The following is a 24,669-nucleotide window of genomic DNA, read 5'->3' as shown; positions in this document are numbered from 1 at the left end:
TTTTAGACACTGAACTAACCTGATATAGTAATTAGCACATTGAGTCCTTCCAGAACATCCATTTGCTGGAATCGTCTCCTTGTAATCAGTGAATAAACTCTTCCTTGCCCACTTCTGTCCAGAAGCCACAATCCGTTCTCTGTTCCCACCAGTAAATTCACTCCTGTTGATACAGAAAAAAAAATACTGCCTAGATCAGCTAATGATTCAGAAGCCAAGTGTTAATTGTTTTTTAGAATTGATTTTTACTTCGTCCTCTTAATGGTAGCTAATATTTTTCCCTTGCTCTGTGAATGACCTCCTAAGAAAAATGAAAGGAAATAAAACAGTCTTACCATTACGATTTTTAACCAGTAGAGCATTTACATGCCCATGTTATGTGAAGCATGAGCAGTTCCACTGAAATAAATATTGATTTAAAAATAAATAATAATATAAAAAAAAAATACAAGTCACCTGAACTTCTCAGCACTGTAAGAGAGTCCAGCACCACTCTGTTGTCAACACAGGAGATCTAACTAAAGGATCTAAGGATTTCTTCCAATTTCAAAAATTATACAATCCTTCTTTCCCCACATACAAATTGCAGGAGGAGGGTTAGACTTGTTGGAAGAAAGATGAGCAGAATATCTGTTTGAAAATTGTTTTTTGCAAGAATGCTTTCATATGCTTAATTAAAGGAATGAATCTATCTGAAATTCAATTGCTCCCAGGGAAGTGAAGGTTCCAGTGGGTTGCTAACATCAGAGGATGCACCCTGTACAACCGTGCTTCACTGGCATGACAGCCACCTTTCCTAATCAGCAGGTTTTAAAGAAATGACATAGGTTTCCTGCTGTAGCAAGCAAGCTTCTCGACTGGCTACGCTTTGATGAGTACCTGGTACTCTTCAACCTCAATGCACAGACAGTTACAGACCATGTTACATAACTCTGTTCCTAATTTAAAATTCTGGACTCCTGCAAACCTACACTATGCAAAACTCATGAAGCTACAAACTCAAAATCTACATTTCTGTTGGATAATTTTTCACCTACTTCATTTTCCATTCTGGAGTCAAAGCAATGATGAGTGAAAGTCTGGGTGAGACCTATAGAATGCATCTGTTCTTCACAGGTAGACAGATGGCTGAAACAACTTGAGAGCTTAGCTACAGGGAGAGTGGGACTAGGTCAATAGTTGCTGAAAAATGGTCTGACTACACTGATCTTGGTTTCATGCCATGTGATGCTGTCCCTGTAAAAACGGACACTCAGCAAGGTTCTAAGTTCTGACTGAGGAAACCAATGAAGTCAGGCTTTTGGAAAGGTTGATGCCTGACCTGCTTCAGTCTGCGGTGGCTAAAATTTAGAGAGAAAAGTTCTTGGAATCCCTGGTTTGGATAACTTCCACTGGTCAGGTTTATGCACGATTAGCTGTACTGATATACAGATAAGACAGTATCATGGGCCTTTTTTGCTTCACATTACCAAAACATTTGCAACTTTTGGCTCTTCCAGCAAGCACACTTTCAGTTTTCTCTGACCTGGCAGTCTTGGCTGGGGAGCTGGCTAAACCCCCCACGATTCAGGAGGAAACAGAGAGCTGCTACTCCAACTGGACTGCCACAAGTCCATGGGACCGGATGAGATTCACCCAAGAGTGCTGAGGGAACTGGCGGAGGTGATAGCCGATTTCCATCTATCAGCGCTCCTTGTTGACGGGTGAGGTCCCAGAAGACTGGAGGCTTGCCAGTGTGACTCCCATCTACAAGAAGGGCTGCAGGGAGGATCCGGGGAACTACAGGCCTGTTAGCGTGACCTTGGTTCCGGGGAAGGTTATGGAGCAGATTGTCTTGAGGGAGATCATGCGGCATGTGCAGGACAATCAGGGGATCAGGCCTAGCCAACATGGGTTCACAAAGGGCAGGTCCTGCTTGACCAACGTGATCTCCTTCTATGATCTAGTGACCCGTCTGGTGGAGGAGGGAAAGGCTGTTGATGTAGTCTACCTAGACTTCAGCAAAGCCTTTGACACTGTCTCCCACAGTATTCTCCTACAGAAGCTGGCAGTCCGTGGCTGGGACTGGTACACTCTTGGCTGGGTAAGGAACTGGCTGGAGGGCCGGGCCCAGAGAGTGGTGGTGAATGGAGTTAAATCCAGCTGGCAACCAGTCACGAGTGGTGTTCCCCAGGGGTTGGTGCTGGGGCCTGTCCTGTTTAATATCTTTATTGATGACCTGGATGAGGGCATTGAGTGCGCCCTCAGTAAGTTTGCAGATGACACCAAGCTGGCTGGAAGTATCGATCTGCCCAAGGTTAGCGAGGCCCTACAGAGGGATCTGGATAGGCTGGATAGCTGGGCCGAAGCCAATGGGATGGGATTCAACAAGACCAAATGCCAGGTCCTGCACTTTGGCAACAATAACCCCAGGCAACGCTACAGGCTTGGGGCAGAGTGGCTGGAAGACTGTGTAGAAGAAATGGACCTGGGGGTGTTGATTGATGCTAGACTGAACATGAGCCAGCAGTGTGCCCAGGTGGCCAAGAAGGCCAATGGCATCCTGGCTTGTATCAGAAATAGTGTGGCCAGCAGGAATAGGGAAGTAATTGTCCCCCTGTACTCAGCACTGGTGAGGCCGCACCTCGAGTACTGTGTCCAGTTTTGGGCCCCTCACTGTAAGAAAGACATTGAGGCCCTGGAGCATGTCCAGAGGAGGGCAACAAAGCTGGTGAGAGGTCTGGAGCACAGGCCTTATGAGGAGTGGCTGAAGGAGCTGGGATTGTTCAGTCTAGAGAAGAGGAGGCTCAGGGGAGACCTTATTGCTCTCCATAACTACCTGAAGGGAGGTTGTAGTGAGCTGGGGGTCAGCCTCTTCTCTCGTGTGACTAGTGATAGGACTAGAGGGAACGGCTACAAGCTGCGCCAGGGAAGATTCAGGCTGGACATTAGGAAATACTGCTTCTCTGAACGGGTGGTCAGGCACTGGAATGGGCTGCCCAGAGAGGTGGTGGAGTCACCAACCTTGGTGGTGTTCAAAGAGCGTTTGACTGTTGTGTTGAGGGACATGGTTTAGTGAGAACCATTGGTGATGGGCGAATGGTTGGACTGGATGATCCTGTGGGTCTTTTCCAACCTTAGCAATTCTATGATTCTATGATTTGGTGCTTGATCAAAACGTTTTCTCATTCTGATGTACAAAATCCCTTGCAACTGGAACTCATCTATTTGCCGTCTTCCAAAAGGAAGGCAGCAGCACCATTTGAGTCATGCAGGCATGTTCTCAGTGAGCTGCGCTAGGATTCTCTAACAGGAAAGGTGTGAAACAACTGTGAAATATAACTGGCATATACCTCCAACCACTGCTGCTGCTGCCTTCCTTCTATATGCATGCCCAAACACTTCTGAGCTTACCCCACAAAGCAGCACAGATGACCTCTGAGTTGAATTTCTTCTTGTATTTACGAATTTCTGGACTGTCACTCTGTGGACGGATATTTGTTGGGTTAACATTGACAACAGAACCCTTCCTTGCATTTTCTCTCCTGACAGGCTCGGGTTTTGCACTAGATGCTGGAAAAGAAGACATGTGGAATCATAAAAAACGCAAATGTTTGGCTACATCTCACATTTGACCTGTTCATGGCAGAATGAAACAAATCCAGAGAGGTAAGAAAACACACTTGGGGAGCATTACATAACCAGAGAGAAGACCACACATACGGAAAACTTGCACATTCCTGAGCAGAGCAAGCAACATCTGGAAGAAGGGCAGAAGCAAGACACTGAAATCCATAGTAATGTGGAGTGTAAGTTTCTGGAGGTATTATTAACAGTTTTATTATTGCCAAGCAATCATGTTCTCCCCACCCATCACCCCATCCCCCTCTCCTTAAAAAAAAAAAAAAATAAATAAAGTCAGGAAGGAGATTTTGTAAACCATACTCACGAGAACTACAGGGAGGTCCTACCGGACTGGTAGGAGGGGTGATTGGCAGAAGTCGAGGATCTATGAATGAAGTGAATGATGTTGTAGATGATGTGCTGCTCTTTGAAGGTGTACTTTCAGTGGATGGGGTCTACAATGAAATACAAGAGCTGCTTCAGGAAGATGTCACTAAGGAGCAGACCACACACAGCAATGCAGGTGCCTCTGAGGTTCGGATGGAATGGCATGTGACATAATTAGATGCGATAAGCATGCTTAGAAAGTAGATAGATGGTACAAATCAAATGACAAGAGGAAGCCTGAGCTGGGAGTTCTATCAGCACTTTGATCTGGCACTGCACTGCAATGAAGTAACTGGTCCCCAGAAGAACCTCCACACACATTTATCACTCCCTGCTGTCTCGTCTGCAACAGGGCACTGCTTAAACCTCTGTGCAGCAAGGAGCAAGCTGTTGCCTCAGCTAAGGCAGCTCAGGGTGTGCCTCATGACAGAGCTGCGAACTGCTTTCAGTGCCACACTTCTCCTTAGCAGAGCCCCTTGTGCTCACAGTGGTATCAGAGCTCTACTCAAGGCATGCTGCTCTGGTCTGTGCCTTGTGTAGTCACCTGACACTGGGATGGAAAGCAACCCACAGACATGGCATGCTGTGCTATTGATGTAGGCAGGGAAAGGAGCACAGGGTACAGGCCCCTCTAGCTTGTGGAAAGGGGAGAAGTGGAGAGAAGGACAAAAATGTTGAATAACGAAGGTTGGTATGGAAATCGAGATCTCTTATCAGTCCCCTAGATAAAACTCTTAGAGAAAACAAGGGGTGTGGTGAAAAATCTCCCTGTAGAAAGATACAGGATAGATAAATGTAAACGGCATTCAACAACTCCTCTGGGCTGGAGAGAAATGGTGGTACAATTCATTCATTCTATAAATGTATCTCGTACCTTACTCAGAGATTTGTTCTGAGGTTCCTGGTTAGTCAGTGGCACTTTTGGTGGGTTCACAGCAGCATTTGAAATTTGGCTTTGCTGGAGAAGATCTGGCAGGAGATAGTTCTGGTTGTTTATGTTCCAGAGGCCTTCTTGGGTGCTTGAAATTTGTTTCCCTAATACCTGATCCTGCACATGAGAAAACACAGGTAAAGTCCACATTTGTTATTCTTTGAATGCTCTGTATACCTCCTGTTAACTAGGACAAAAATAATGAGAATATGAGTAGGAGTGCTCTGCATGATGCATTGGGTAAACACAAACCCTACAGAAAGATTTAAAAGGGGGTAATTTAAAAGCATGTGGCAAACACCTGAGATATGAATATTGGTTTCCAGTTCTGAAGTGCTCCACAAATGTTAGTCATCTACTTTACCTCAAGGAAAGAACTTCATCCTCTGAGACACCTGACACAGGATCAAATGACTTGTCTTAGCATTACAGACTTGACCTCTACTATGGTCAGAAGTAGGTACTTCTCAACTCAGGACCTATAAATAGTTTATAGTAAAGACCCTTATCATTCACTTCATTGCTACTCTACACTTACTGAATTTGGAAACGTTATTTTTGAGCGACCACACTTAGTAGGATCCAGTACCAGCGTTTCCAGTACAATGAGTTTTTGTACTGTGGCACTCCTTGGAGGATCCCACTAGCTTCAAGGAAATACAATGCAAGCTGTGAGGCACCGCACAATCTCTCTCCCTACTAAAATAGTCACTGGAACACTGCAAGTTTCTGGGAAAACATGACCAGAAGCTTAGAGAGGAAAAAAGATGGAATTTGTAAAGTAAGCAGTGTCCCAGATGGGCAAGGCAGTGCACAGGGATGTACCCCTAGCTGTGAAAGGTCAGAGTACCCAAACACCACTGGCACTGGAATACAGTGAGAGGAGCAAAGTGCTGCAAAAGAAAGCATCATCAAACTCAATCAGCTTCTGGCTGGTTGAATCCAGGGCACATCTGTCCACTGCACTGGCTGATAAAAAAAACCTACTGAAATCAGCTCAGCTTCTTTGAATGCTGGCCAATATATTAAAAAAAAATAGTACATAACACAGTGAAAGACGTTTGCCTTTTAAAAGCCAACAAATCAACTTCTGGGACAACGAAGCCATTATAAACAAAAGACCTTGCAAATGAGTAAACAAGCCTGGCAGCTTCTTGGCCAGACACAAACATGCACGAGGCGCCTGGTTGGTACATGTCACCAGGGGGTTGTTTCGTGGGTATAAAAGGTTGTAAGCACCTGCAAGAAAGGTCTTCGCTGTGCACCAGGAATGAAGTCCGTGAGTCTCCTGCCACAAATGCCGCCTGAACTGAGACCCTGTATCAGGGTCAGCCTCAGGAGATAATCAGCTATCCAGCTGGCTGGTGGCAAGGAATTAGGGAGGCTGAAAGGAAGTTGGACCCAGAAACTGCTGAAAGGAAACAGAAATCAGAGGTGCTGAGAGGAAGCACGACCCAAGGGCCACTGAAAGGAAGCGGGACCCAAAAACTGCTGAAAAGAAGCTGGACCGGGCTGCACAGCCGCAAGCACTTCTGCGGCACGGAGGTGAGCAGCAGGGAACAATGGGAACAAGTTTAACAAAAGGTGCAGGAGGCGGTCTGCAAAATCATGGAAACGATTTTGCAGAAGCACCAAGCTGAAGTAGAAAGCTTCGATTTAAGACAACTTTTGGTGTGAGTCTCTCGTAATGTAGATGTCACTACAAACAATGACACAGAGACGTGAGACAAAGTGGGAGCGAGGCTGTGGGAGGCAGCTGCGCACTCTGACCCTTTGTCTAAAGACCTCTTGGGTCCCTGGAGGTCGGTGTTTGAATCGCTGAAAGAACATGCGGAATCCACCATCCCAGTAGAGCCCACCACTCCTCCTGCGGTTGGGGCCGCTATAAACAACCGCGATACGGACAGTGACCCTTTAGACCCCAGACTGGTGAGCCCGGGGAAGGAACCAGAATTGATCCCCCCGATCCACGTGAAGTTTGGCGAGCGATCTGCAAAGAAGCGGAGCAGGAGGGGGACTTCAACATCATTTGGAGATTGCATTCGGCTCTCGCCTGCCCAGTGATTTTGGTTTTGGATTCGGGCTCTGCTCCCCCCATACCAGTTGAGCTCTGTTATGAAAAGTCACACTCTTTGTCTCCGTGATTGCAAGACCTTGGCACAAGTGACAACATGTACTGAATACATGATGTGGATGGGCTTTTGGAGAGAATCTGCACAACAAAAGGCGCTGGAGCAGAAGCTATCGGAGCGTACAGACCCTGAGCCTGGGGCTCATCCACCACCGCAAGCACCCAGCACTCGTCGTCAGTGTGTGGGAGCGGGAGCTGTGCAAAGCTGCTGCTGAGACGTATGCTTGTGTTTGGACCCTCACTCATTCCAGCTGTTAGCATTGATGCAGTGTACTTTTCTGAACCTTTTAGCTGTTGTAGCAGTTGCTCAATGCTCCAGAAAATTCTAAGACAAAAGATTATGGTATGGAGATCGAGAAGGCCTAACAGTACTGAAAATATGTTTAAAAGTTGTGCTACATCTGAGTTCCTCTGATATTCGGTGAAACGCTTTGGAGCAGGAGCACAGCTGAAAGTGGTGAAAATCCATTGCCTTGCAGATGTGAAGTAAACTTCAGTAAATAGGTTCCTGATTTTAAAGCTGTTATTTTCTATAGTAAATAATGTAGTCTTTCTTACAAGAGAGGTAATCTTTAACTTATAAACAGATTTCTTTTTTTCTTTCTATTAAAAGAAAACATTTTTGGATATTTGTGGGAATCCAAAGATTCTCTTCTGTTACAAAAAGGATCAGCAATTGATCAGAAGCAGATGCATGTTGCTAAGTTATAAAATGGTGTTTGCTACATCTGTGCTTTACAAAATGATGTGTGTTCATGTGCAGTAGACTGGCAAAGTAGGAAGCTTTCTCATATTTGGTTGTAGAATCCAACTTGATTGGCTGAATATCTTCAGGCATTTAAGAATGTAATGTGTATATTTACAACTGTATGTCTTACCTGCACCTGCCTGGCTTTCATAATTCTGGTTCTGAATATGTAATTTCAGTGATTTAATAATAGATATCCCTTTCCTTGGGAAAAACAAACAAACAAACAAAACCCAGGAAGAGGTTATGCTTGTGTTTCTACAGGTGCTGGACCACAATGGGCTCCAGCCAGAGTCATAAAGCTCTGCTTGACTGTACCATCGGCATCTGCTGCTGCTGCTTTGGATCCACAACAACCTTCTGGGTATCCTCCTAACTGAAGCCTATGGAGGCAACTGGACTGTGGATACTGCAGCCAATCTCTCAGCGTCAAGCAATGCAACAACTACCTCAGAAAATTTTTAATCTGTGGGGCAAAAGCTACGTTCAAAAACTCATGGGTTTAGTTTGATGGGTGGTATCACTGTTTGGGACCCTGGGTCGGAAAGGTGATGCAGATTATTGTGTTTTTTGGTTTTTGCATATTTGTAGATATATATTCTTTATATTAACAAGGCGATCAACCAAGTGCTTGTTGCTCATACTAATAAAGAAGGGGGAGATGTGGGACAAAGAAAGACATTATGAACAAAAGACCTTGCAAATGTGTAAACAAGCTTGGTAGCTACTTGTGCCAGATGTAAACACGCACAAGGCGCCTGGTTGGTACATGTGACCAGGAGGTTGTTGCATGGGTATAAAAGGTTGTAAGCACATACAATAAAGGTCTTCGTTCTGCACCAGCAATGGAGTCCGTGACTCTCCTGCCACATCAACTAGGAATATAATTGACGGTGTAAGCATTTTTACATTTTAATTCTTATATTTAAAAAAGCAACAGAAAAATATACATCAGTATTTGAGTTCAGGGTATCAAACCAGTATGGCACTTTTAAATTCAGTTCCAAGACAGGTTCAGCTGAACTAAGCCAAACCCCCGTTTGAATCTTTTGGGAAGCATGGTACACCCAAATCACTTCACAGTGGGCCAAGAAAAGGGATGCTGGAGACTTGTGGTGGCTGTGGTTGGTGACATGGAGGTGGGAGGAATGGACAGGATGCTCCATGAAAATCACAGAATGACTTAGGTTGGAAGGGACTTTAAAGATCGTCTAAATCCAACTCTCGTCAACTTGTGTCTTGGTCAGGCAGCCTTTAATAGATCTCAGCCAACAGTTGTCTGTTATTGGTCTGGTCCCTAATTTTAATCCACAAGCTCTCAACCTGGTTATGTCTGTTTCTCAGAGGCAGCTCTTCACAATCAATATGTATCTTAACATAGAGGGCAACTTCTCCACCCCTCCTGCCTTGCCTATCCAGCTTAAAAGGAATAGATTGAGAGGCATCAGAGAGATTGATGAGAAGAGGTGGGAGTTATCTGCCCTTCTGGGGTCATTTTCCCCAAACCCACCAGAAAACATGACCTCTCCACTCTACTCCATCCTTCTCCACTCTCAGTCTGAGTCTCTTTCACTTCACCCTCAAGCAGCCGTTGCCCAGCACCTGGGAACCAGGAGGAGAAAAAGTTGGGCTGTTTCTGTCATGAGAAAACATGGGCAAGCTGAAGCTGTAGAGCCAGGAAAGAGCTCTGGCACTGCACAAAGGGAGCTGGGGATGGCCTGGGGCTGGTATTGTTTTTCCTTCACCCCCACATAAATGAAGATGGAGGTATTGTGAAAGGGAAATTATTAAATGCAGTACAACCTTTCCCATCATGCTGCTACTCTGAAATGATAACCAGGACTATTCTCATTTCTGGTACAGAACAATAAACATTAAAATTAATGGGTTAGGCTAATATCAGGTTTGAGCGTAGGCTGCTAAGATCCTGGCTCAGCCTGTTGCCCTGTTTATAATTTCTTCTCCAAAGCAGGGCCCTTCCTCCCTGAGGACGATGGGATGCTTGTGAAGTGGAACTCCTTCTCCAGCCTAGATGGATTTCACTCTGATCTGAAGCTTAGAAATACCAGAGGCGCAGGAAACAACTTTTTCTTTCCAGCTCTGCTGCAGCTCACACAAGCAGCTTTGTGGAAAATACCAGTTTCGTGGCAATTTACTTTCCCTATCTGTGAAATGAGAATACACCCAGAAATATGTGGGAAATACTCTGAGGTTGAGATAAAATCTTATCACTGTAATTTTTTTTGTTTTGTTTTCAACCACAAAGAACAGTGTTCTGCTTTGTCTGTCTTCATCTTTCCTGCACTATTTATCATGGGAAAATCCACGTAACTTAAGGTCTCTGCTACAAACTACAGACAGGAATAAACCTAAACATAGTATATGAGAGGATGTGTATTTTTGCTAAGCCTATAGGGAGGGATGAAGGGTTTTTTCCCTCTTTCAGCAGTATTTTAAAAAGTAAGAGGTACTTCTCTTTAAATTGGGATAAAGAAGGTCCAGATTTTCACTGATAGCGACAAAACACACTGGCTATAATCAACAGTATTGCTTTCTGCAACCTACGCAGCGCCTTTCACAAAATATGTTGACATCAGAAACTATGACCAGGTCAATAACAAGGACAAATAAAGAGGTGCAATTTTGTACTGAGATGTAAGCGTGTTTGTAGGAAGCACAAAACCTGAAACAGTACACAATTTTTCAAGGCTTACAGCTATAATTTAAAACGACAGTGCAGGATTTCAGAGCAAAAATGCTGCCAAGGAGAAATGGATGCTGTGCTTATCACATACATAAACGATGTGACTCTCCCTACACCGTACCCACCCCTTACAAATGGCCAAATTACCTTCTGTTCTGCGATGGTGCTTTGGGGTTTCAGTTCAATCCCATCTGGTACTCTCGTCCTTGAGAAATCTGCCACTCTGCTGCTCAGCAGTTGCCTGGTAACAAACTCCAATTAATGAACAGAACTACTTCAGGGAGAAACAAAACAAAATAAAACAAAACAAAAACCACACACACACACACAAAACGATAAAACAAATGAACAAAACCCTTCCATCTATACAAGTTCAAATCTTGATACACTCTGCTCTCTGAAAACCCAGCACCGGCCACAGTGCTGCCAGAGCCCGTTGCCACTGCTTCATTCTGCATCTCCACTGCACAGGGAAAGGAGCAGGAGCACACAGATAGAATGGGGACCACAAGCCCAAGAAGTCCAGTACCTTCCATAGCAACCAGAAGCAGGTACTGATGGAAACAGTGAGACCACGGCAAGCACTTCCCGTGACATGCTCCACGCATGCAGTGCTATCTGTGTTCTTAAGCTTTTTCACCCAGGTGGAACTGCCTCAAAGGCTCTGGCCATGCTTCTGTGCTTTTCCATCCCACAGCTTATTTATTCCACTTATTAATGTACATTCCTTTATTTATTCATCACTGCAATGCAAGTACTGTAGGTTTTTGCCCAGCACAAGAGCTGCTGTCTTAAGACAAATGTGAAGGAGTAGGAGGGGTCTTTAGTTTGTTTTGTTTTGTTTTTTCCTTATGGGAGTAGTAAACATTTGCGTACTAAACATAGGAGGAATGGCAGGACATGGAGTAGGATCAAGGATGGTCCTGATCCTGAACAGCCTCCATCTCCCATTTGTTGGTAGGACTAAGTATTCACCTGGAAAGCACACACCTGCAGCCACCTTATTTACATTTGGTAATGAACAGTGAACAAAGAGCAGAAGAAGAAACTAAACTATACAAAATGAACCACAGGAAATGTGTTTTTAAGGGGGGCTGTGAAAGTTGCAGGCATCAGAGGAGAACTCTTGGAAGACTGGGAGAAATTAGTTTTAATGTAGTATACTGGCTACACAGGCAGGTAGGATACTAACTCACACATACTGATACTTGTCCTTAAACTAGAAAATTTGTGTGGATGAGGAGGAATTCTGTGTCACGTCTCAGTCAAAGTTCCCACAGAACCACTCCTACACAATTCTAAGGGCTTTAGCCCTGGTGGCATACACATGCTGTACGTAACAAGAAAAAAAGTTTTGACCTGATCTATGACAGTGAGACCTTTAGACTACATTAAATTTCAGTGCTGGCTGCTGCTTTCCTTTTGACCACTATCCTTTTTGCTTTTTACTTTGTAGCAATCAGAATATATTTCCCAAACTATCTTTAAATAGAAATGATACTCAGCTGAGGTGAAAGGACTTCGAGCTGGAATGGGCGGCCTGGGGAAGTGGTAGAGTCACTGTCCCTGGAGGTGTTCAAGAAATGTGGAGACGTGGTACTAGGGGACATGGCTTAGTGGGGAAATATCGGTGGTAGGTGGATGGTTGGACTGAGTGATCCTGAACGTCTTTTCCAACCTTGGTGATTCTATGATTCTATGTCTTTGCTAATAGGCAAGACTATATACTGAAGTTCTTTCAGTGACTCTGCATAGAAGGTAAACCTAGCAGGGATCAGCCTGCTGACCCCGTTTTGTTAAGGGACTGCAAAGAGGAGATGCAAACAACACATGTATATTTCCAAAGGCAGCAAGACACCTTCAAATCATTACTGCATACAGGGATATAAAAACCAAGCACTTATGCAGCAGAAGTCATTGCTGCAAGGCAAATCTATATTTTTATGTAGTCTTTCTAAGGTCTAGGATGAGTTCTATGACCTACAGTGAATAGAACTTTTTACAGAGCAGTAAAAAAGTGGTTAGGAAGAGAAGCAGTAAGAAAATAAGGCATTATAATCAAAATACAGATTTTTCAGGTATATTTATATTTCTTCTCCTTCCTCATTCCTCAGTTTTGAAAATGCACTTCAAAAATGCAAAACATGAGCAATATGTGGGTGCAAAAACTCTGCCTTCTTCAGCACAGTTCAGTGGTAAGGACTGGTATCAGGCCAGTGCTGCAGCTTACCAACAGTGCTACAAATCTGTGCATCTCCTCCCAAAGACGGACAAAACTGCATGTGCAATTATGTCTAGTCCTGGAGAGGTCTCTGGGATAGCAATGCACTCTGAAGTAAATCCTAGAACTCTTTAAACTTTGCAAGGAAATTAGAAGTTTTGTTCATTAATACTAAAAAATAATTGTGTGTTCTGTTCCAGGCAGTAGGATTGACTGACTGATCACCTCGGACTAGCAAGAGATTTACACTCCATTATTTCACAGCAGAATACGCATTTTGCATGACAGGTAAAACACCACAAGATGTCAGTCACAAAATCATCAAGAGAAACTGAAAAGCTAGAGAGAAACAGTTTGTGTGAGATCAGCTTGGTGGAAGCCACAGCATACATATGATAACTGCAACCATTGTGCAAAATAGCATTAAAAATACAGCAAATTTTATAGAAGCCCTCTTTATAAGTAGTCCAGGTGAAATTATCAGCTTTTTTGGTGTTAATTATTTCCACTGGAGTGAACAGGGTCTGAATAAAAGGGTCACACTTGCCTCGCTTTTTGTACTGCAATCTGTATTTAACATGAAGGTATATGGTTTTCCCTTTTTTCTTTAAAAATTCCATTTAAATGTAGATCAATGTGAAGTAATCTCTAAAGAAACATTGCCTATTGATATTCAGTTAAAACGAGACATCTCCTCATTGTCCCAGGGCAGCAAGTCATCAAAGCTTATTACATTGCACACATTTGATGGAGGAAACATTTACCCTCGGGAGTTCATTACAGTGAGATTAAACTACTTAATTACAGCTGACATAAGTGACTGATAGCAACTTCAGAGGGGAGGTATTTATGTATGCCAACTTTTTCCAGTTATTTTTAAGCGTGTAATAAAAAGGAAGAAAGAGAAGATAAATCATGCCAACCTCGTGTGATTTGTGTCATCTTCGTCACTACTGCTGACTTCGTCACTTGAGGAGGAATAGTCTGCTGCTTTCAAGAACAAATTGGCACTGTCCTTCCCCTTGGCAAAGGAACATGGGCTCTGAATAGAGAAAACTCAGGTCAGTTTTTCTCAGGCAAGAACACATCACTAAACAGCACGTGCAAGACTGTACTGTTCCGGCAAATTTAGCTATTGTAATTTCCATACCAAAAGCTTTATTAGGATGCTGATGCTTTTCTTGGTCCATCACGAGTGTGTCTTTCACACAGGAAAATGTTCTAAGCCTAGGATGGCTTGCAGTGCAGCCTACCCCCTGCCCTGCTCCATTGTGGCAGCGGCCAGCATGAATCCATCACTCAGCAGTGACCAACCATCAGTGTGACGTTAACCTACCTGGGCTGAAACCAGGACAAGGAGAGCGCACAGAGCAGTGCTAATTCAAGTTACAGCAGCCGTTGTGATAATGGAATTTGAGAATAAGTTTCAAGATTACAAAAAAAATATCATTTTTTGGTGTATGTGCGACTCCATTTTCAGACAGCATAAATACACAACCTGCACAATTCCAAATGGAATGGACAGAGTTGCCATCAGACATTCAACTCAAAAATGTCTCTCCATTGGACTTTCATAAGCCCTGTCTTAGCAAAGAGAAACATCCCTCGCTTCACAGTCCTGCTTTATTCATGTCATTGCTTTTTGGCACTATGTACATTTGTGAACAACCGTTTTCAAGAATGAAGCACAGGAAAAACGAAATTTCATCAAAATTCTCTTATGAGCACCTTGAGACCTCACTAAGAATTGGAACCATGGCCACCAAATCAGAGCAATGCATTAGTTTCACAAAAGCAAGGTCAAACATCCCACTATTTTTATGGTCTTGTTGCTCTCCTTTTTTATGTTTTAATAACAAATATTAAAAATTAAAATGTTTTGTTACTTATATACGTTAGCTATATTATATATTTTATGGGGCCTGCTCCAAAATAACGCCTCCTATGTTATGATGGTGGCCCGTAACATCAGAGGCAGATGTTGGTGGGAAGGCAGCAGCCAGCTCACATCAACAGAAGAGTTGTCTGCATAAGTGTGCTCCTAGTGAAAACCATGTGTAAATCAGAAAAAGCAGTTACAGAAGAACCTACTGCCATCTGGCCCAGATGAGAAACTTTTTCAGGCTTCTTATGCAGCTGTATGTGGTTCTGTGACAAAGCGTTCTCTCCCTTGGCAGGTCCTGGATTCCCTGAAAAGAAATTATTTCTTATAAATGTGTGTGCAGAAGAGAGTGAGAGAGAGGATCCATAAGACAAGCATGTGGAGTTATCACCCAAGGCAGGCAAGAGTATCTGCTAACAAACTTTCTTTCCTCTTTTTTCTGTTTGTTGCAAACAATCCTTTTTGTGTTTCCTGGTGGTTCTGGATGCCACAATTCTATAAATTGTTAAAGGTCCAGATTCACGCTGCACAAGCAGGACCAGCAGAACAAAACTGTGGCAACACCCTCACTGTACACCAGCAGCATTTATATGGACTAGAAGGCTTGCAGGGGTGAAGGGTAAAGGCACCCTAATGCCTTCCTCTGATCCCCACATTGAGGGGCAGGGTATTAACACAGCAGCTGCTGGCTGGACATGTCCTCACACCGGAGGTGCCACCCAGCTACATCCCCACATCTGCAAATAGAGGCTAGACCCCAGGGTTTGGGGCAAACAGCTGCACTGAACTCCCCTCTTCTCAGCACGTTATCGGGCTAAAAGCAGAAGAGGATTCGCCGTTTCCCACAGCAGCACAGGGAGAGCCATTTTTCTGTCCCTGCTTCCCCTAAGCATCATGGATTCAAGGCTCCCACTTCCACTCAACCCCATGGAGAAGTGGGCAGTGAGAGCCTGCACCCACGCAGCAGCTTGTGACACTGCCAAGGTCAGGCCCTAGTGATGGGGAAGCTGTGGCATTGCTCTTCCCCCCAGGTGCAGCACCATGTCTGCACAGCTACTGAACACCCACGTAATGGAGACAGGAAGAGCCAAGGCTCCTGCATATGCTGCTGCCACCTGAGGAGGGATTCCTGCAAGTGATCAAGGAAACTTCCCTTTCAATACCCTCAACAGAGCTATCTGGGAAGAGCGAATGCAGCCCAGGAGGGATGCCGCCACCTTCCGCGTGCAAATCATGAGACGAGAAGAGCAGGAGGGCAGATGTGCCCCTGCCTTCCCAGTGGGACACATGTGCCTCATTCAGCAGTTTCCTCCAAGACCATCCCACTGCTATTGACAGGACTCCTTCCCAGGTCATGGGAGAGAATTCAAGCTCACACAAATTAAGATTTGTATTTGTTAATTTAGCTATTTTTATCACAGTGGCTTCATGCATTTGTGCATTTTGCAAAGCTTTTAAAATTCAGAATTCTTTATTGGTCAATGAGTACCTAAGCAACTCAGCGGCAATATTAGTTTTAAAGTATTTATAGGCCTTCCCTGCACATTTCACTGTCCCTGTGGGTTTGGGAAAGCAACAAACTCTGGAACACCATATGCCAGAACTAGCTGTAATTTCATGACACTTAAGAACCCAAGGAGACAGTTTAAACCACAAGGGAGGTTTTCTATTCTTTCCAAGGCTAGTGAGGTTTTCATTTCCCCATGCCAAAATAGCACAGGAGTTACACATCATGCAGACACTGCAAAGTTGAGTTGGGCCGCTGCTCGTTGCTCATCACCATGCTATTATTCAAACATAAAATGACATAAGAGCAAAAAGAAACAAACCCCAAGCAGTTAAAACTGTGCTCTGGTTTTCACTTGAAGCAACGCTTCCTACCCTGTATGGTTAGGAAAAGCAAAATTGGCTTGGTTGTATAAATGTATAAATAAATAAGCAATTTGTTCTGCATTTATCAAGGGTTTGCAAATTAACAATGTGAGCCTCAGTTTAAAAATAAATGACCTCAGCAGCTCACTGCTGTGGTTTCAGGACATTTTTAGCATCCACCCTGTCTTGAACTGGGTGTGATTCCCCATGTCACCCATCTGCATCAACCCGGATGCAAAGTGCTCAAAAATACTGTTTTGCAAAGAGCTAACAAGAAATTGTCCTAGAGATGACCCGCGGAAAAGGCATTAGAGGAACAGCAATGGAGGAACAAAGCCTTCCACTTATGCTTCACATCTCCTTCTGCCCCAGTTTCAGCTCAGGACTCAGGAACCAGAGCCTGTACTGCAAAAAATCTGTACAACCATCAGTGAGCCCTCTGCCCCCTTTCACTGCTACCGCTGATATTGAGATATCTTACAAAGCTGTACCTTACTTACATTGGATGAGGTTATCTCCACCTTTTAACTTCTTGTGCCTTTTTTTTCAATTTCACTATCTTTCTGCAGATTGTTTCCCAAGATGCTGAACAGAGAGTCTTATGTTCCCTTAGGCTTCTGTCAGGCAGCACAATATTAAAGTGCAGAAATACAGGTGTGGACCAACTGCTCATCTGTATCATCTTATTAATGCAAAAAATGGCTAATGCAGAAAATGACAATGGGTGAGCATTAACATTGAATTAGATCTCTGTATCCGTAAGGTCAGCTTTGCTGAATTTCAGCAGTGTCGGTATATACAAGAGAACTATTTATTTTCACTTCTTAATTGAAGGTTTTTTGGTTTTTTTTTTCTTTTTTTGTATGGAAATATGTATGTAGTCACTTATTGACTCAAAAAAAGGAAGTATTTATATTTACACCAACAGAAGACCTCATTTACACAAACAAACCAACCCACAAAAACATAACACCCAACTCCATTTTATGTGAAGGAACTTTGTATCTTTTGACTGATGAGCCATTGACGTGGGAATCACCTGAGGTGGATCGGCTGTTCTGATGGGATGCCATCTCCCACGGCTTGTTGCCAGCAGTGCTGCTGCTGCTGCTGTTGAGTTTCAGAGCATGTCCCCCGGGGGACAGTTGATGGCTGTTACTGAACAGAAAAACAGAAAGCATATCAGGCTATTTGTATTTGGGAACACAACCAAAACGTACCTCCTAGGCCATGGAACCAAGTTCTCTGATGTCAGTGTATGATAAAGTACTCTCTATACAAAAGAGTACAAAAACTTTGTATTCCTCGGTGCTCTAGGCAGGGCCAGCCAGTAATGAGAGAAGATGGAGGGGGCAGTTCCCTCTGGGCATTAAGTCTGGGAGAATGCAGTACCCCAAGTCACTGCTAAATATCCTACTCCATGTAATTCTCCCTTGGCCTCTACAGATCAGCCTCACTCCCGACTCCAAATCTCATGGTTTTTACAAATAGTGAAACCTGCTCCACCCCCCTCCTGCAGGATACATCATCACCCACTTACCAATGGCAGAAGGAATGCACAGGGCAGTAAAACAAGCTGCCAAGCTTGCAAATCAAAAGTGAGGCGTACCTAACAACTTCAGGCTAAGAAGATCCTCATCTGTAGCACTGTGGCTTACCTACATGTTTCTTTTGTTTCACCTCCCCTAATTTTTAAGTAGAATCTATTAAGGGTTTGCCTTCACTTGAAGGTTATTTCAGGTGATGTTTCTGACTTCGGCTCATAAGAAGTAACCGTTCCAAAGCACTGCACGTTACTTGGTTATGTCAGCTGAAAATCCCTCCCTTCCAGATCTCTCCAACCCCAGTTCCTCACGTTCCCTAGTTAGCCATCCTGTGGCAGCTGCCCTATACTGCTGAGCTCTCTTCACCCCTGGTTCTTTCTCCTGGGATGTAGAGTACACTCACCTGACGGGCACACTGCCAGAATATTCAAGATTCATCTGCAGACAGCATATGTGCCTGCACAAGCTATTATCAAGCAGATCAAGCTGTAATTACAGTGCCTAGACAGGGAGCTGGGGCCAGGGCCTCCCTTAGCAAAGTATCCAGGCACAGAATTCCTCCAAAACAACAGTGCAGGTGCTAATGTGCCACAGAGCATCTGCAAAAGCATCCTGACCAAGCCACCAGCAGCACCCACTCCTCCATCCCCAGGTGCCAACAGGTTGGCATCTCACAGAACCTGTACTCTCAGCAGTCACTTGCCCTGATGGGAAGGGAAAGTAAAACATTATCAGCTAACAAGCAGCTGTTAAATGGCTGCACTACAGAACTGGCAAACGGATGAAGAACTCCTGTGGAAACCACTCTGCCAAGCCGAGCAGGCTGAAACAAATGAAACAACTTGTGGCATGATGCAGAACGGCCTTTATATATTAAAAATATTGCTTTCCATTAGAAGACAAAATTGCCTTATGTGAAAAGGAGGAGGAGATCTACAACAGGTTTGTTTGTCTTTAAATTGGGTCCATCTGGCATTAAAAGGAGCTAGCTCAGATGCTTCTGTCAGGTTTAATATAAGGGAATTTGAATAGTTCAGTGGACAAACTGACACAAAAGGCAAAATAACTAACTGCCATTAAATAAGGTATGAACCCTTGTTAGTTTTAGTATTACTGAGGTTATGTCTTTGGTTTTAAATAAATTGGCTACAGTTTTCCTATTGGCAATAAATCAGCATTAGTATAAGCATCAAATACTTCGGAGCTTACCTTGAATGGCATCTCTGTTGGCCAGGTTGATCCCTGCTGTAAAATTTGGAGGTTGTCCTTTCTGGAACCTTAAGGATTTAATCAAGTATTTTAGTACCACTGATAGAGTCAGTTAATAATCTTAATATTTAACTCCATCAATACAAAAATGAGACTAACCAACATAAAAGAACAGTGCTTCAGTGGGACCTGTGGAGCTGTCTTTCATACTAACCCTGGAAGGTGCAAACTAGCAGCAGGTCCTTCCAATTTGCACTGCAATCTGTCAGGGTGCAGCCTGTGAGTGGTTTGCACCTTTTCCTGGAGTCAGCACTATTCTTGGTCAATATTTAAAGCAGACAGGGAAACACATCTGCAGTCACTTAATGCAGCTTTTCGTGGTGGTGGATTACCCTGCACTGCTATCTAACTGTGCATATCAAGAGGGGTGGGGAAAGTGGGGAGGAGAAAAAGGACAGACATGCATACTTCCCACCTGCAAAATATTAGTATGAATACACACATGCATGCACATACACACGTCCCAGACAAACACCCTTGTTCTTACGAATTGTTAAAAAACAAAACAAAACAAAACAACACTTTCACCTGAATTATACAAATTAACGAGCTTTTCTGCAACAAACCAGAGTGTGCACAGAAATGGAAGCAAATCTTTATCTATAGAGTCTTCTTTCGAGATTAGTGAGACCCAATTACTGTACAAGTGATGGGATTCAAGAAGTGAAGGACATGGATAGCTCAGAGTGCAGGGGAACTGAGCCAAGTGCTAGCACCTGCAGACAGTGCCGAACACCCAAGATTTACATACCTTTGGGGGCTGTTCTTCACTTTGATTCCCACTCCAGAATACATCATCCTGTCCAAGGCTGACTAGTGTGGTCACCATGTCCGACAGTGAGCTGCTGTGGTACACATCTTTACTGGCCTGGAAATTGTCACACTTGAAACAAACAAAAAATTGAATTGTACTTCTCCATCCTATACAATATGTCCCAGTGCCAACAGTAATCAATGGTTCAGTTTGAGAGATCTAATTTTTAGTAAATGCGTAATGAGTTTTGTGATTCAATACAGCCCTACTCACCTTGTTTGGTGCGAAGTTATTTATTTCCAGCTTGTTAGGTACAAACATTTCAAGGTGAAGGGCACAATATATTAAAAACATCTATGCTGTACATACATTTTGTATTGTTTTATCTGTGGAGGAGCTAACACACCATTCGTGATGCACAGAGAACTGTTTAACTGAGTGACACAGAATTACAGCTACACACACTTCATTCAATCCTGACTGATACTTCCATTTCAGAATTGAGATAGTATAATCACAATGTGAATCCACCTCCCCTAAGTTAGATGCTCCCTTCCAAAATTGTCTTTGCAAGCCTACCAGCCATCTACAGTCAGTGCAGACAAACTGCCAACTGGAAGTGCTTTCAACTCTCCAGCAGTTACAGGGTGCCCTGGCCCCACTCTGTAACAGATGTACAAGTGTCCAAAAGGAAGAAAACTTGAGACTGCACTAAGAAAGAAATTAGAAACTATGCCCACTCTACAACTCATCCACAGTCATGTCTGGGTGCCCCCATTGAGATCACCTATGTTTAAAAGCTGCCTTCAGTGGTATCAGGTTGGGGCAACAGAATAGCAAATACCTTAATTTGGGTGAAGAGAGGAGCAAATGCGGCATTCATTCCAATGGAACATAAGGTAAGCAGAGTACCATTCAATCTAAAATACTCAAGAGCTGTTCTTCTAACTTTCTGTATTAAAATAAATACATAAATAAGGAAAGTTCCCTTGAATTCTACACATTAATAATCTATTGCACTCAAGTCTTCCGAAGGAGGAGAAAGGAAAAGAGCTAAAAACGTCAACTGAATGCACTGATCTTCCCTGAAATGAGAAATCTTCTTGGACACAAGACTGAGGCAGAAAACATGGAAATGGAGTGTGAGCTGGGTCCGTCCAGAGGGACTCCTAAGCCAGAACCAAAGGAATGTGACAGAAATAGACAGACAGCGGAGCAGCGCCTGAAGCCATGCCGCTCGGTGCTTCCCCTTGGCATGCAAAGCGGGAGCGGGGTTCCCCATGGACCCCCCCAGCCCGGCTGACCCGGCTCTGCACACCAGCATGGGAGGTTCCTTGCCTCAGATGCACTGCAAACTAGCAGCCTTGCAGCCCCAAGTACAAAGAAAGAGGCTGGGAATTTTTGTCTGCATCCATGTCTAAACGCATGAGAATTAGTTCCCCAGCATGTAGCTCACTTTTAAGAGAAGTTATTCACGCTACGCTATTAAAAAATAGCACAGAGTAACAGAACCACATGCAGGTTTCCCATAATGTAACAGAAGTATGAACTCCCCGTGACATTAAAACCATTTAAATACTAAAGTTCTAAAATTTTAAAACTCTTTAAAGATGTCAAATAACCATTCAAATGTCCCATCACAACCTCTGAGTCCAGCAAGGACAAGTCAGCTGCAGAAAGACACTTCTGAGGAGTTTGTCTAGTTAAATATTCAGGTGCTTCTGCTGCCTTTTGGGGATAACACGTTCTGTGAGCTCCCTTTAAAGAAAATAGCTTTTTCAGCAGTTACAACATCTCATAATCTGTGTCCTTACATTTTGTCAAAATCACTTTTTTGTCCAACATGACTGTCACTAATAATAGCTTTTAGTTAACCAGAATTATTTTAACAGCAAAGTGTTCCCCTGAAGTGACTCATCTCAGGGGCAGGAACAGCTTTTATAGCAAGTATGTTATTATCAGAATATAGGAAGATTCTTTTCCTGGCCAGTTTCTCAATAAGATACTTACATTTCTTCCTAAATTCCTGCTTTGGAGTCCTGCAGTGTACCAGAAAACTGTTCCTGCTTAAAAGTGGAGATGAGCTTTGCTGAATCACAATTTAAGTGACCGAGAAACTCTAAAATACAAACGTGCCCTCTGCAGTTGGTACCCATGTATCTTCTTTGGCAGGCATAGCCCAGTTCCCCAGTTTCATGTAAAGCCGAGAGATGCTGCCTGTTTCTGGGATGATTTTCCAGGCTGGACGGGGCTGCCAGCAACCTGGTCTGGAGGGAGGTGTCCCTGCCTACAGCAGGGGGGCTGGAACTATATGATCTTAAAGGTCCCTTCCAACCCAAACCAGAATATGATTCTGTTGGACTTAAAGGATCATACAACTCCACAGCAAAGTGAAAATGTCTTAGATAACCCCAAAATCATCGTGTTTGGCATGTCCTTAAGCTTCTACAGATAAAAATTATTTGTACAGTGAAATAAATAAAAAAAAACCTCCACAACAAAAATGCACCTAATTATGAATCTAAACTACACAGACTTGAACCTTAAACTGTTTTTATTCTCAGTAGTACTAAAAGAAGAGCTGCTCCTCTGGTGCACAGAAAGCGCAGGTAGCCAACATGTTACCTACCAGGTGCCTTCAAACCACAAAGGCACACCTCACAGAGCTAAGGCAAAATACCTACTGCTTCCTAACAACAATAAGGCTATACAGTACAAAAGACCAGTTAGATCAAGAAAATTTAGGAACAAGACATTTTAAAAAGAGAGGCTAAACGCTCTTTTTTAGGGGACATCCAAGTTATGACTTTGAGTTGAATCTTTATATGGGAGTAGATATGTGCAGCTGCTGTTACAAAACAGCATAAGGAAAAGGATTGCATTAAACTTATGAATAGATCTGGGATACTGTGTCAATCAATGACTTAATGCACAGCTAATTATTCTAATACCGTTAGCTTTCTCATTCTATTTTTGCTGCATTACTCTGGACAATAGAGAACCAGATAGCAAATCCTACAGGACAAACAAAAGAGTCGATTAAAAAAAGGAGTTCCTTTCAGATGTGGGCTAAATCTCTCCTCTACTCAGACACTGGGAGATGCTGGGCAGACAGACAGACCCAGTGACTCTGTTCACAGCCTGTGAATCCTGTGGGCTGCCCAGAATGGCTCATCTCACTGTCAGAGAGCCCTATCACTCATCGTGCTGCAGCTCACCAGAGGCAGAACTGGTACAAAGCAAGTGGAAATGGGACGCTCTGATCTGGGAATATCTCACATTTCCCTCACCAGAAAGACAGAGGACAAGACACTGAGAAATCATGCTCATTGCCCCTCAGGAGCTGTGTTAGGATTTCCAGTTAGATTGTTATGAGAGAGGTTTGGGGACCCAGGAGGTGCCATACAATCTTATAGGATGGGATCATTTAGAATAAGAAGTCTTTCTGCCTGAACAGCACAGTGATGACAGATGATTCCTCCCTCTCAAACATGGCTGGAAGTTCCTCAGCACAGACATCTGTGATGAATTCAGCTTGCATTTTAACTCTGCAGTTCACTTTTACTTTAAATCAACAAGGCACCCTTGCACTGAACTCTGCAAGTATATTGCTGCAAGTCTTTTCATCTCCAGGTGACTAACTGGCCCATCACTCATATTGCCTTCTCACTTTATGAAGTTAACACAGGCAGCATTTCCCAACACAGCTATTAGCATCAACAGCTGCTGCCAGCCAGCAGAATGAAACACAACCCTTAAGAAGATTTATAAATTGCCCATTGAAGTTCATCTGGTTTCCATGCTAACACAGCAGGTAAGACCATGGATTGGCTTCTCACTGTCCACATGGTCCCTACCTGCTGGATCACCGACCTGTGCGTGGGTAACAGGGCAGCTGCCAGCAGGGAGTGAAATCACACAGTAATGACTATAAATTGCTGCCTGCTATTACCCCTAAGTAACACTATCACTTAACATATCATTACACTTTTATTATGTAGTTTCTATCAAGGAATGTGAAAGAGGATGATAAATTCCTTTACCACCTCATTCCTTACCACTCCCTGAACAGCTGGGAGAAGTGCTACCAAATAGAGAAGCCCCAACAAGGTGCAAAGCGACAAAGTGACATATTCTGGGCAATATGGGAGGCATGGTCATAGTCATGCAGGATGCAGATCCTTTCACCCACAAAGTGATACCATAACATGGCAGGACTCCTCTCTGTACAGTTAGTGTGCTTCTGCAGAATTCCAGATGCCCTGAAGTATGTGCTCTGTAGCTTCAATTATAGGGCCAAAATATTCACCTGAAGGGAGCTGCCCAAGGCCAAGATATGCCCAAGATATAAGCACCTTTCTTGTAGACCTCGCAGCAGCTCTCCAGGGAGTCAATGTTACAGCCATCAATTGAGACCAGTTACAAAACTCATAACTTAGGCTGTCAAATGTGCCATGTAAAAAAGAGGATGTGAAAAGATACACAAACATTTTCTCAAGGTAATGCTAATGGGTGAACCTGGGCCTTTCCTTTCCCAACAGCTGTCCATGTTGATTTTGCCATCATCACCAGGACCTAAGGAGGCTATCAGCCAGCTATTACCTGCCTCATGCAGACTCACTC

The 24,669-nt window shown here is 43.6% G+C and overlaps 1 protein-coding gene and 1 long non-coding RNA gene across 5 annotated transcripts in view; one reads left to right on the top strand and one right to left on the bottom strand.

Annotated features, from left to right (window-relative positions):
* The window catches only part of LOC124417961, a 28,120-nt gene extending 23,621 nt beyond the window's left edge, over positions 1-4,499 (top strand). Inside the window, exon 2 of the long non-coding RNA XR_006939259.1 lies at positions 3,532-4,499. This is a non-coding gene — a long non-coding RNA (uncharacterized LOC124417961). The remainder of the gene's footprint in view (positions 1-3,531) is intronic.
* Positions 1-24,669, bottom strand: part of NRK (Nik related kinase) — a 102,438-nt gene that overhangs the window by 19,044 nt on the left and 58,725 nt on the right. For all 4 annotated transcript variants that reach the window (XM_040698858.2, XM_040698859.2, NM_001031126.3 and 1 more), the window contains 10 exons: positions 20,044-20,175; positions 19,233-19,300; positions 17,519-17,637; positions 14,817-14,914; positions 13,649-13,767; positions 10,652-10,745; positions 4,865-5,038; positions 3,929-4,058; positions 3,394-3,552; positions 20-163 (listed from right to left, as the gene is read on the bottom strand). In XM_040698858.2, coding sequence (XP_040554792.1) covers positions 20-163; positions 3,394-3,552; positions 3,929-4,058; positions 4,865-5,038; positions 10,652-10,745; positions 13,649-13,767; positions 14,817-14,914; positions 17,519-17,637; positions 19,233-19,300; positions 20,044-20,175 — 1,237 coding nt within the window. The remainder of the gene's footprint in view (positions 1-19; positions 164-3,393; positions 3,553-3,928; positions 4,059-4,864; positions 5,039-10,651; positions 10,746-13,648; positions 13,768-14,816; positions 14,915-17,518; positions 17,638-19,232; positions 19,301-20,043; positions 20,176-24,669) is intronic.

Source organism: Gallus gallus, chromosome 4 (genome assembly GCF_016699485.2).
Source record: "Gallus gallus isolate bGalGal1 chromosome 4, bGalGal1.mat.broiler.GRCg7b, whole genome shotgun sequence".
Taxonomy (NCBI): Eukaryota; Metazoa; Chordata; class Aves; order Galliformes; family Phasianidae; genus Gallus; species Gallus gallus.
The sequence above is the reverse complement of the archived record's forward strand: the minus strand, read 5'-3'. Positions and strand labels throughout refer to the sequence as shown.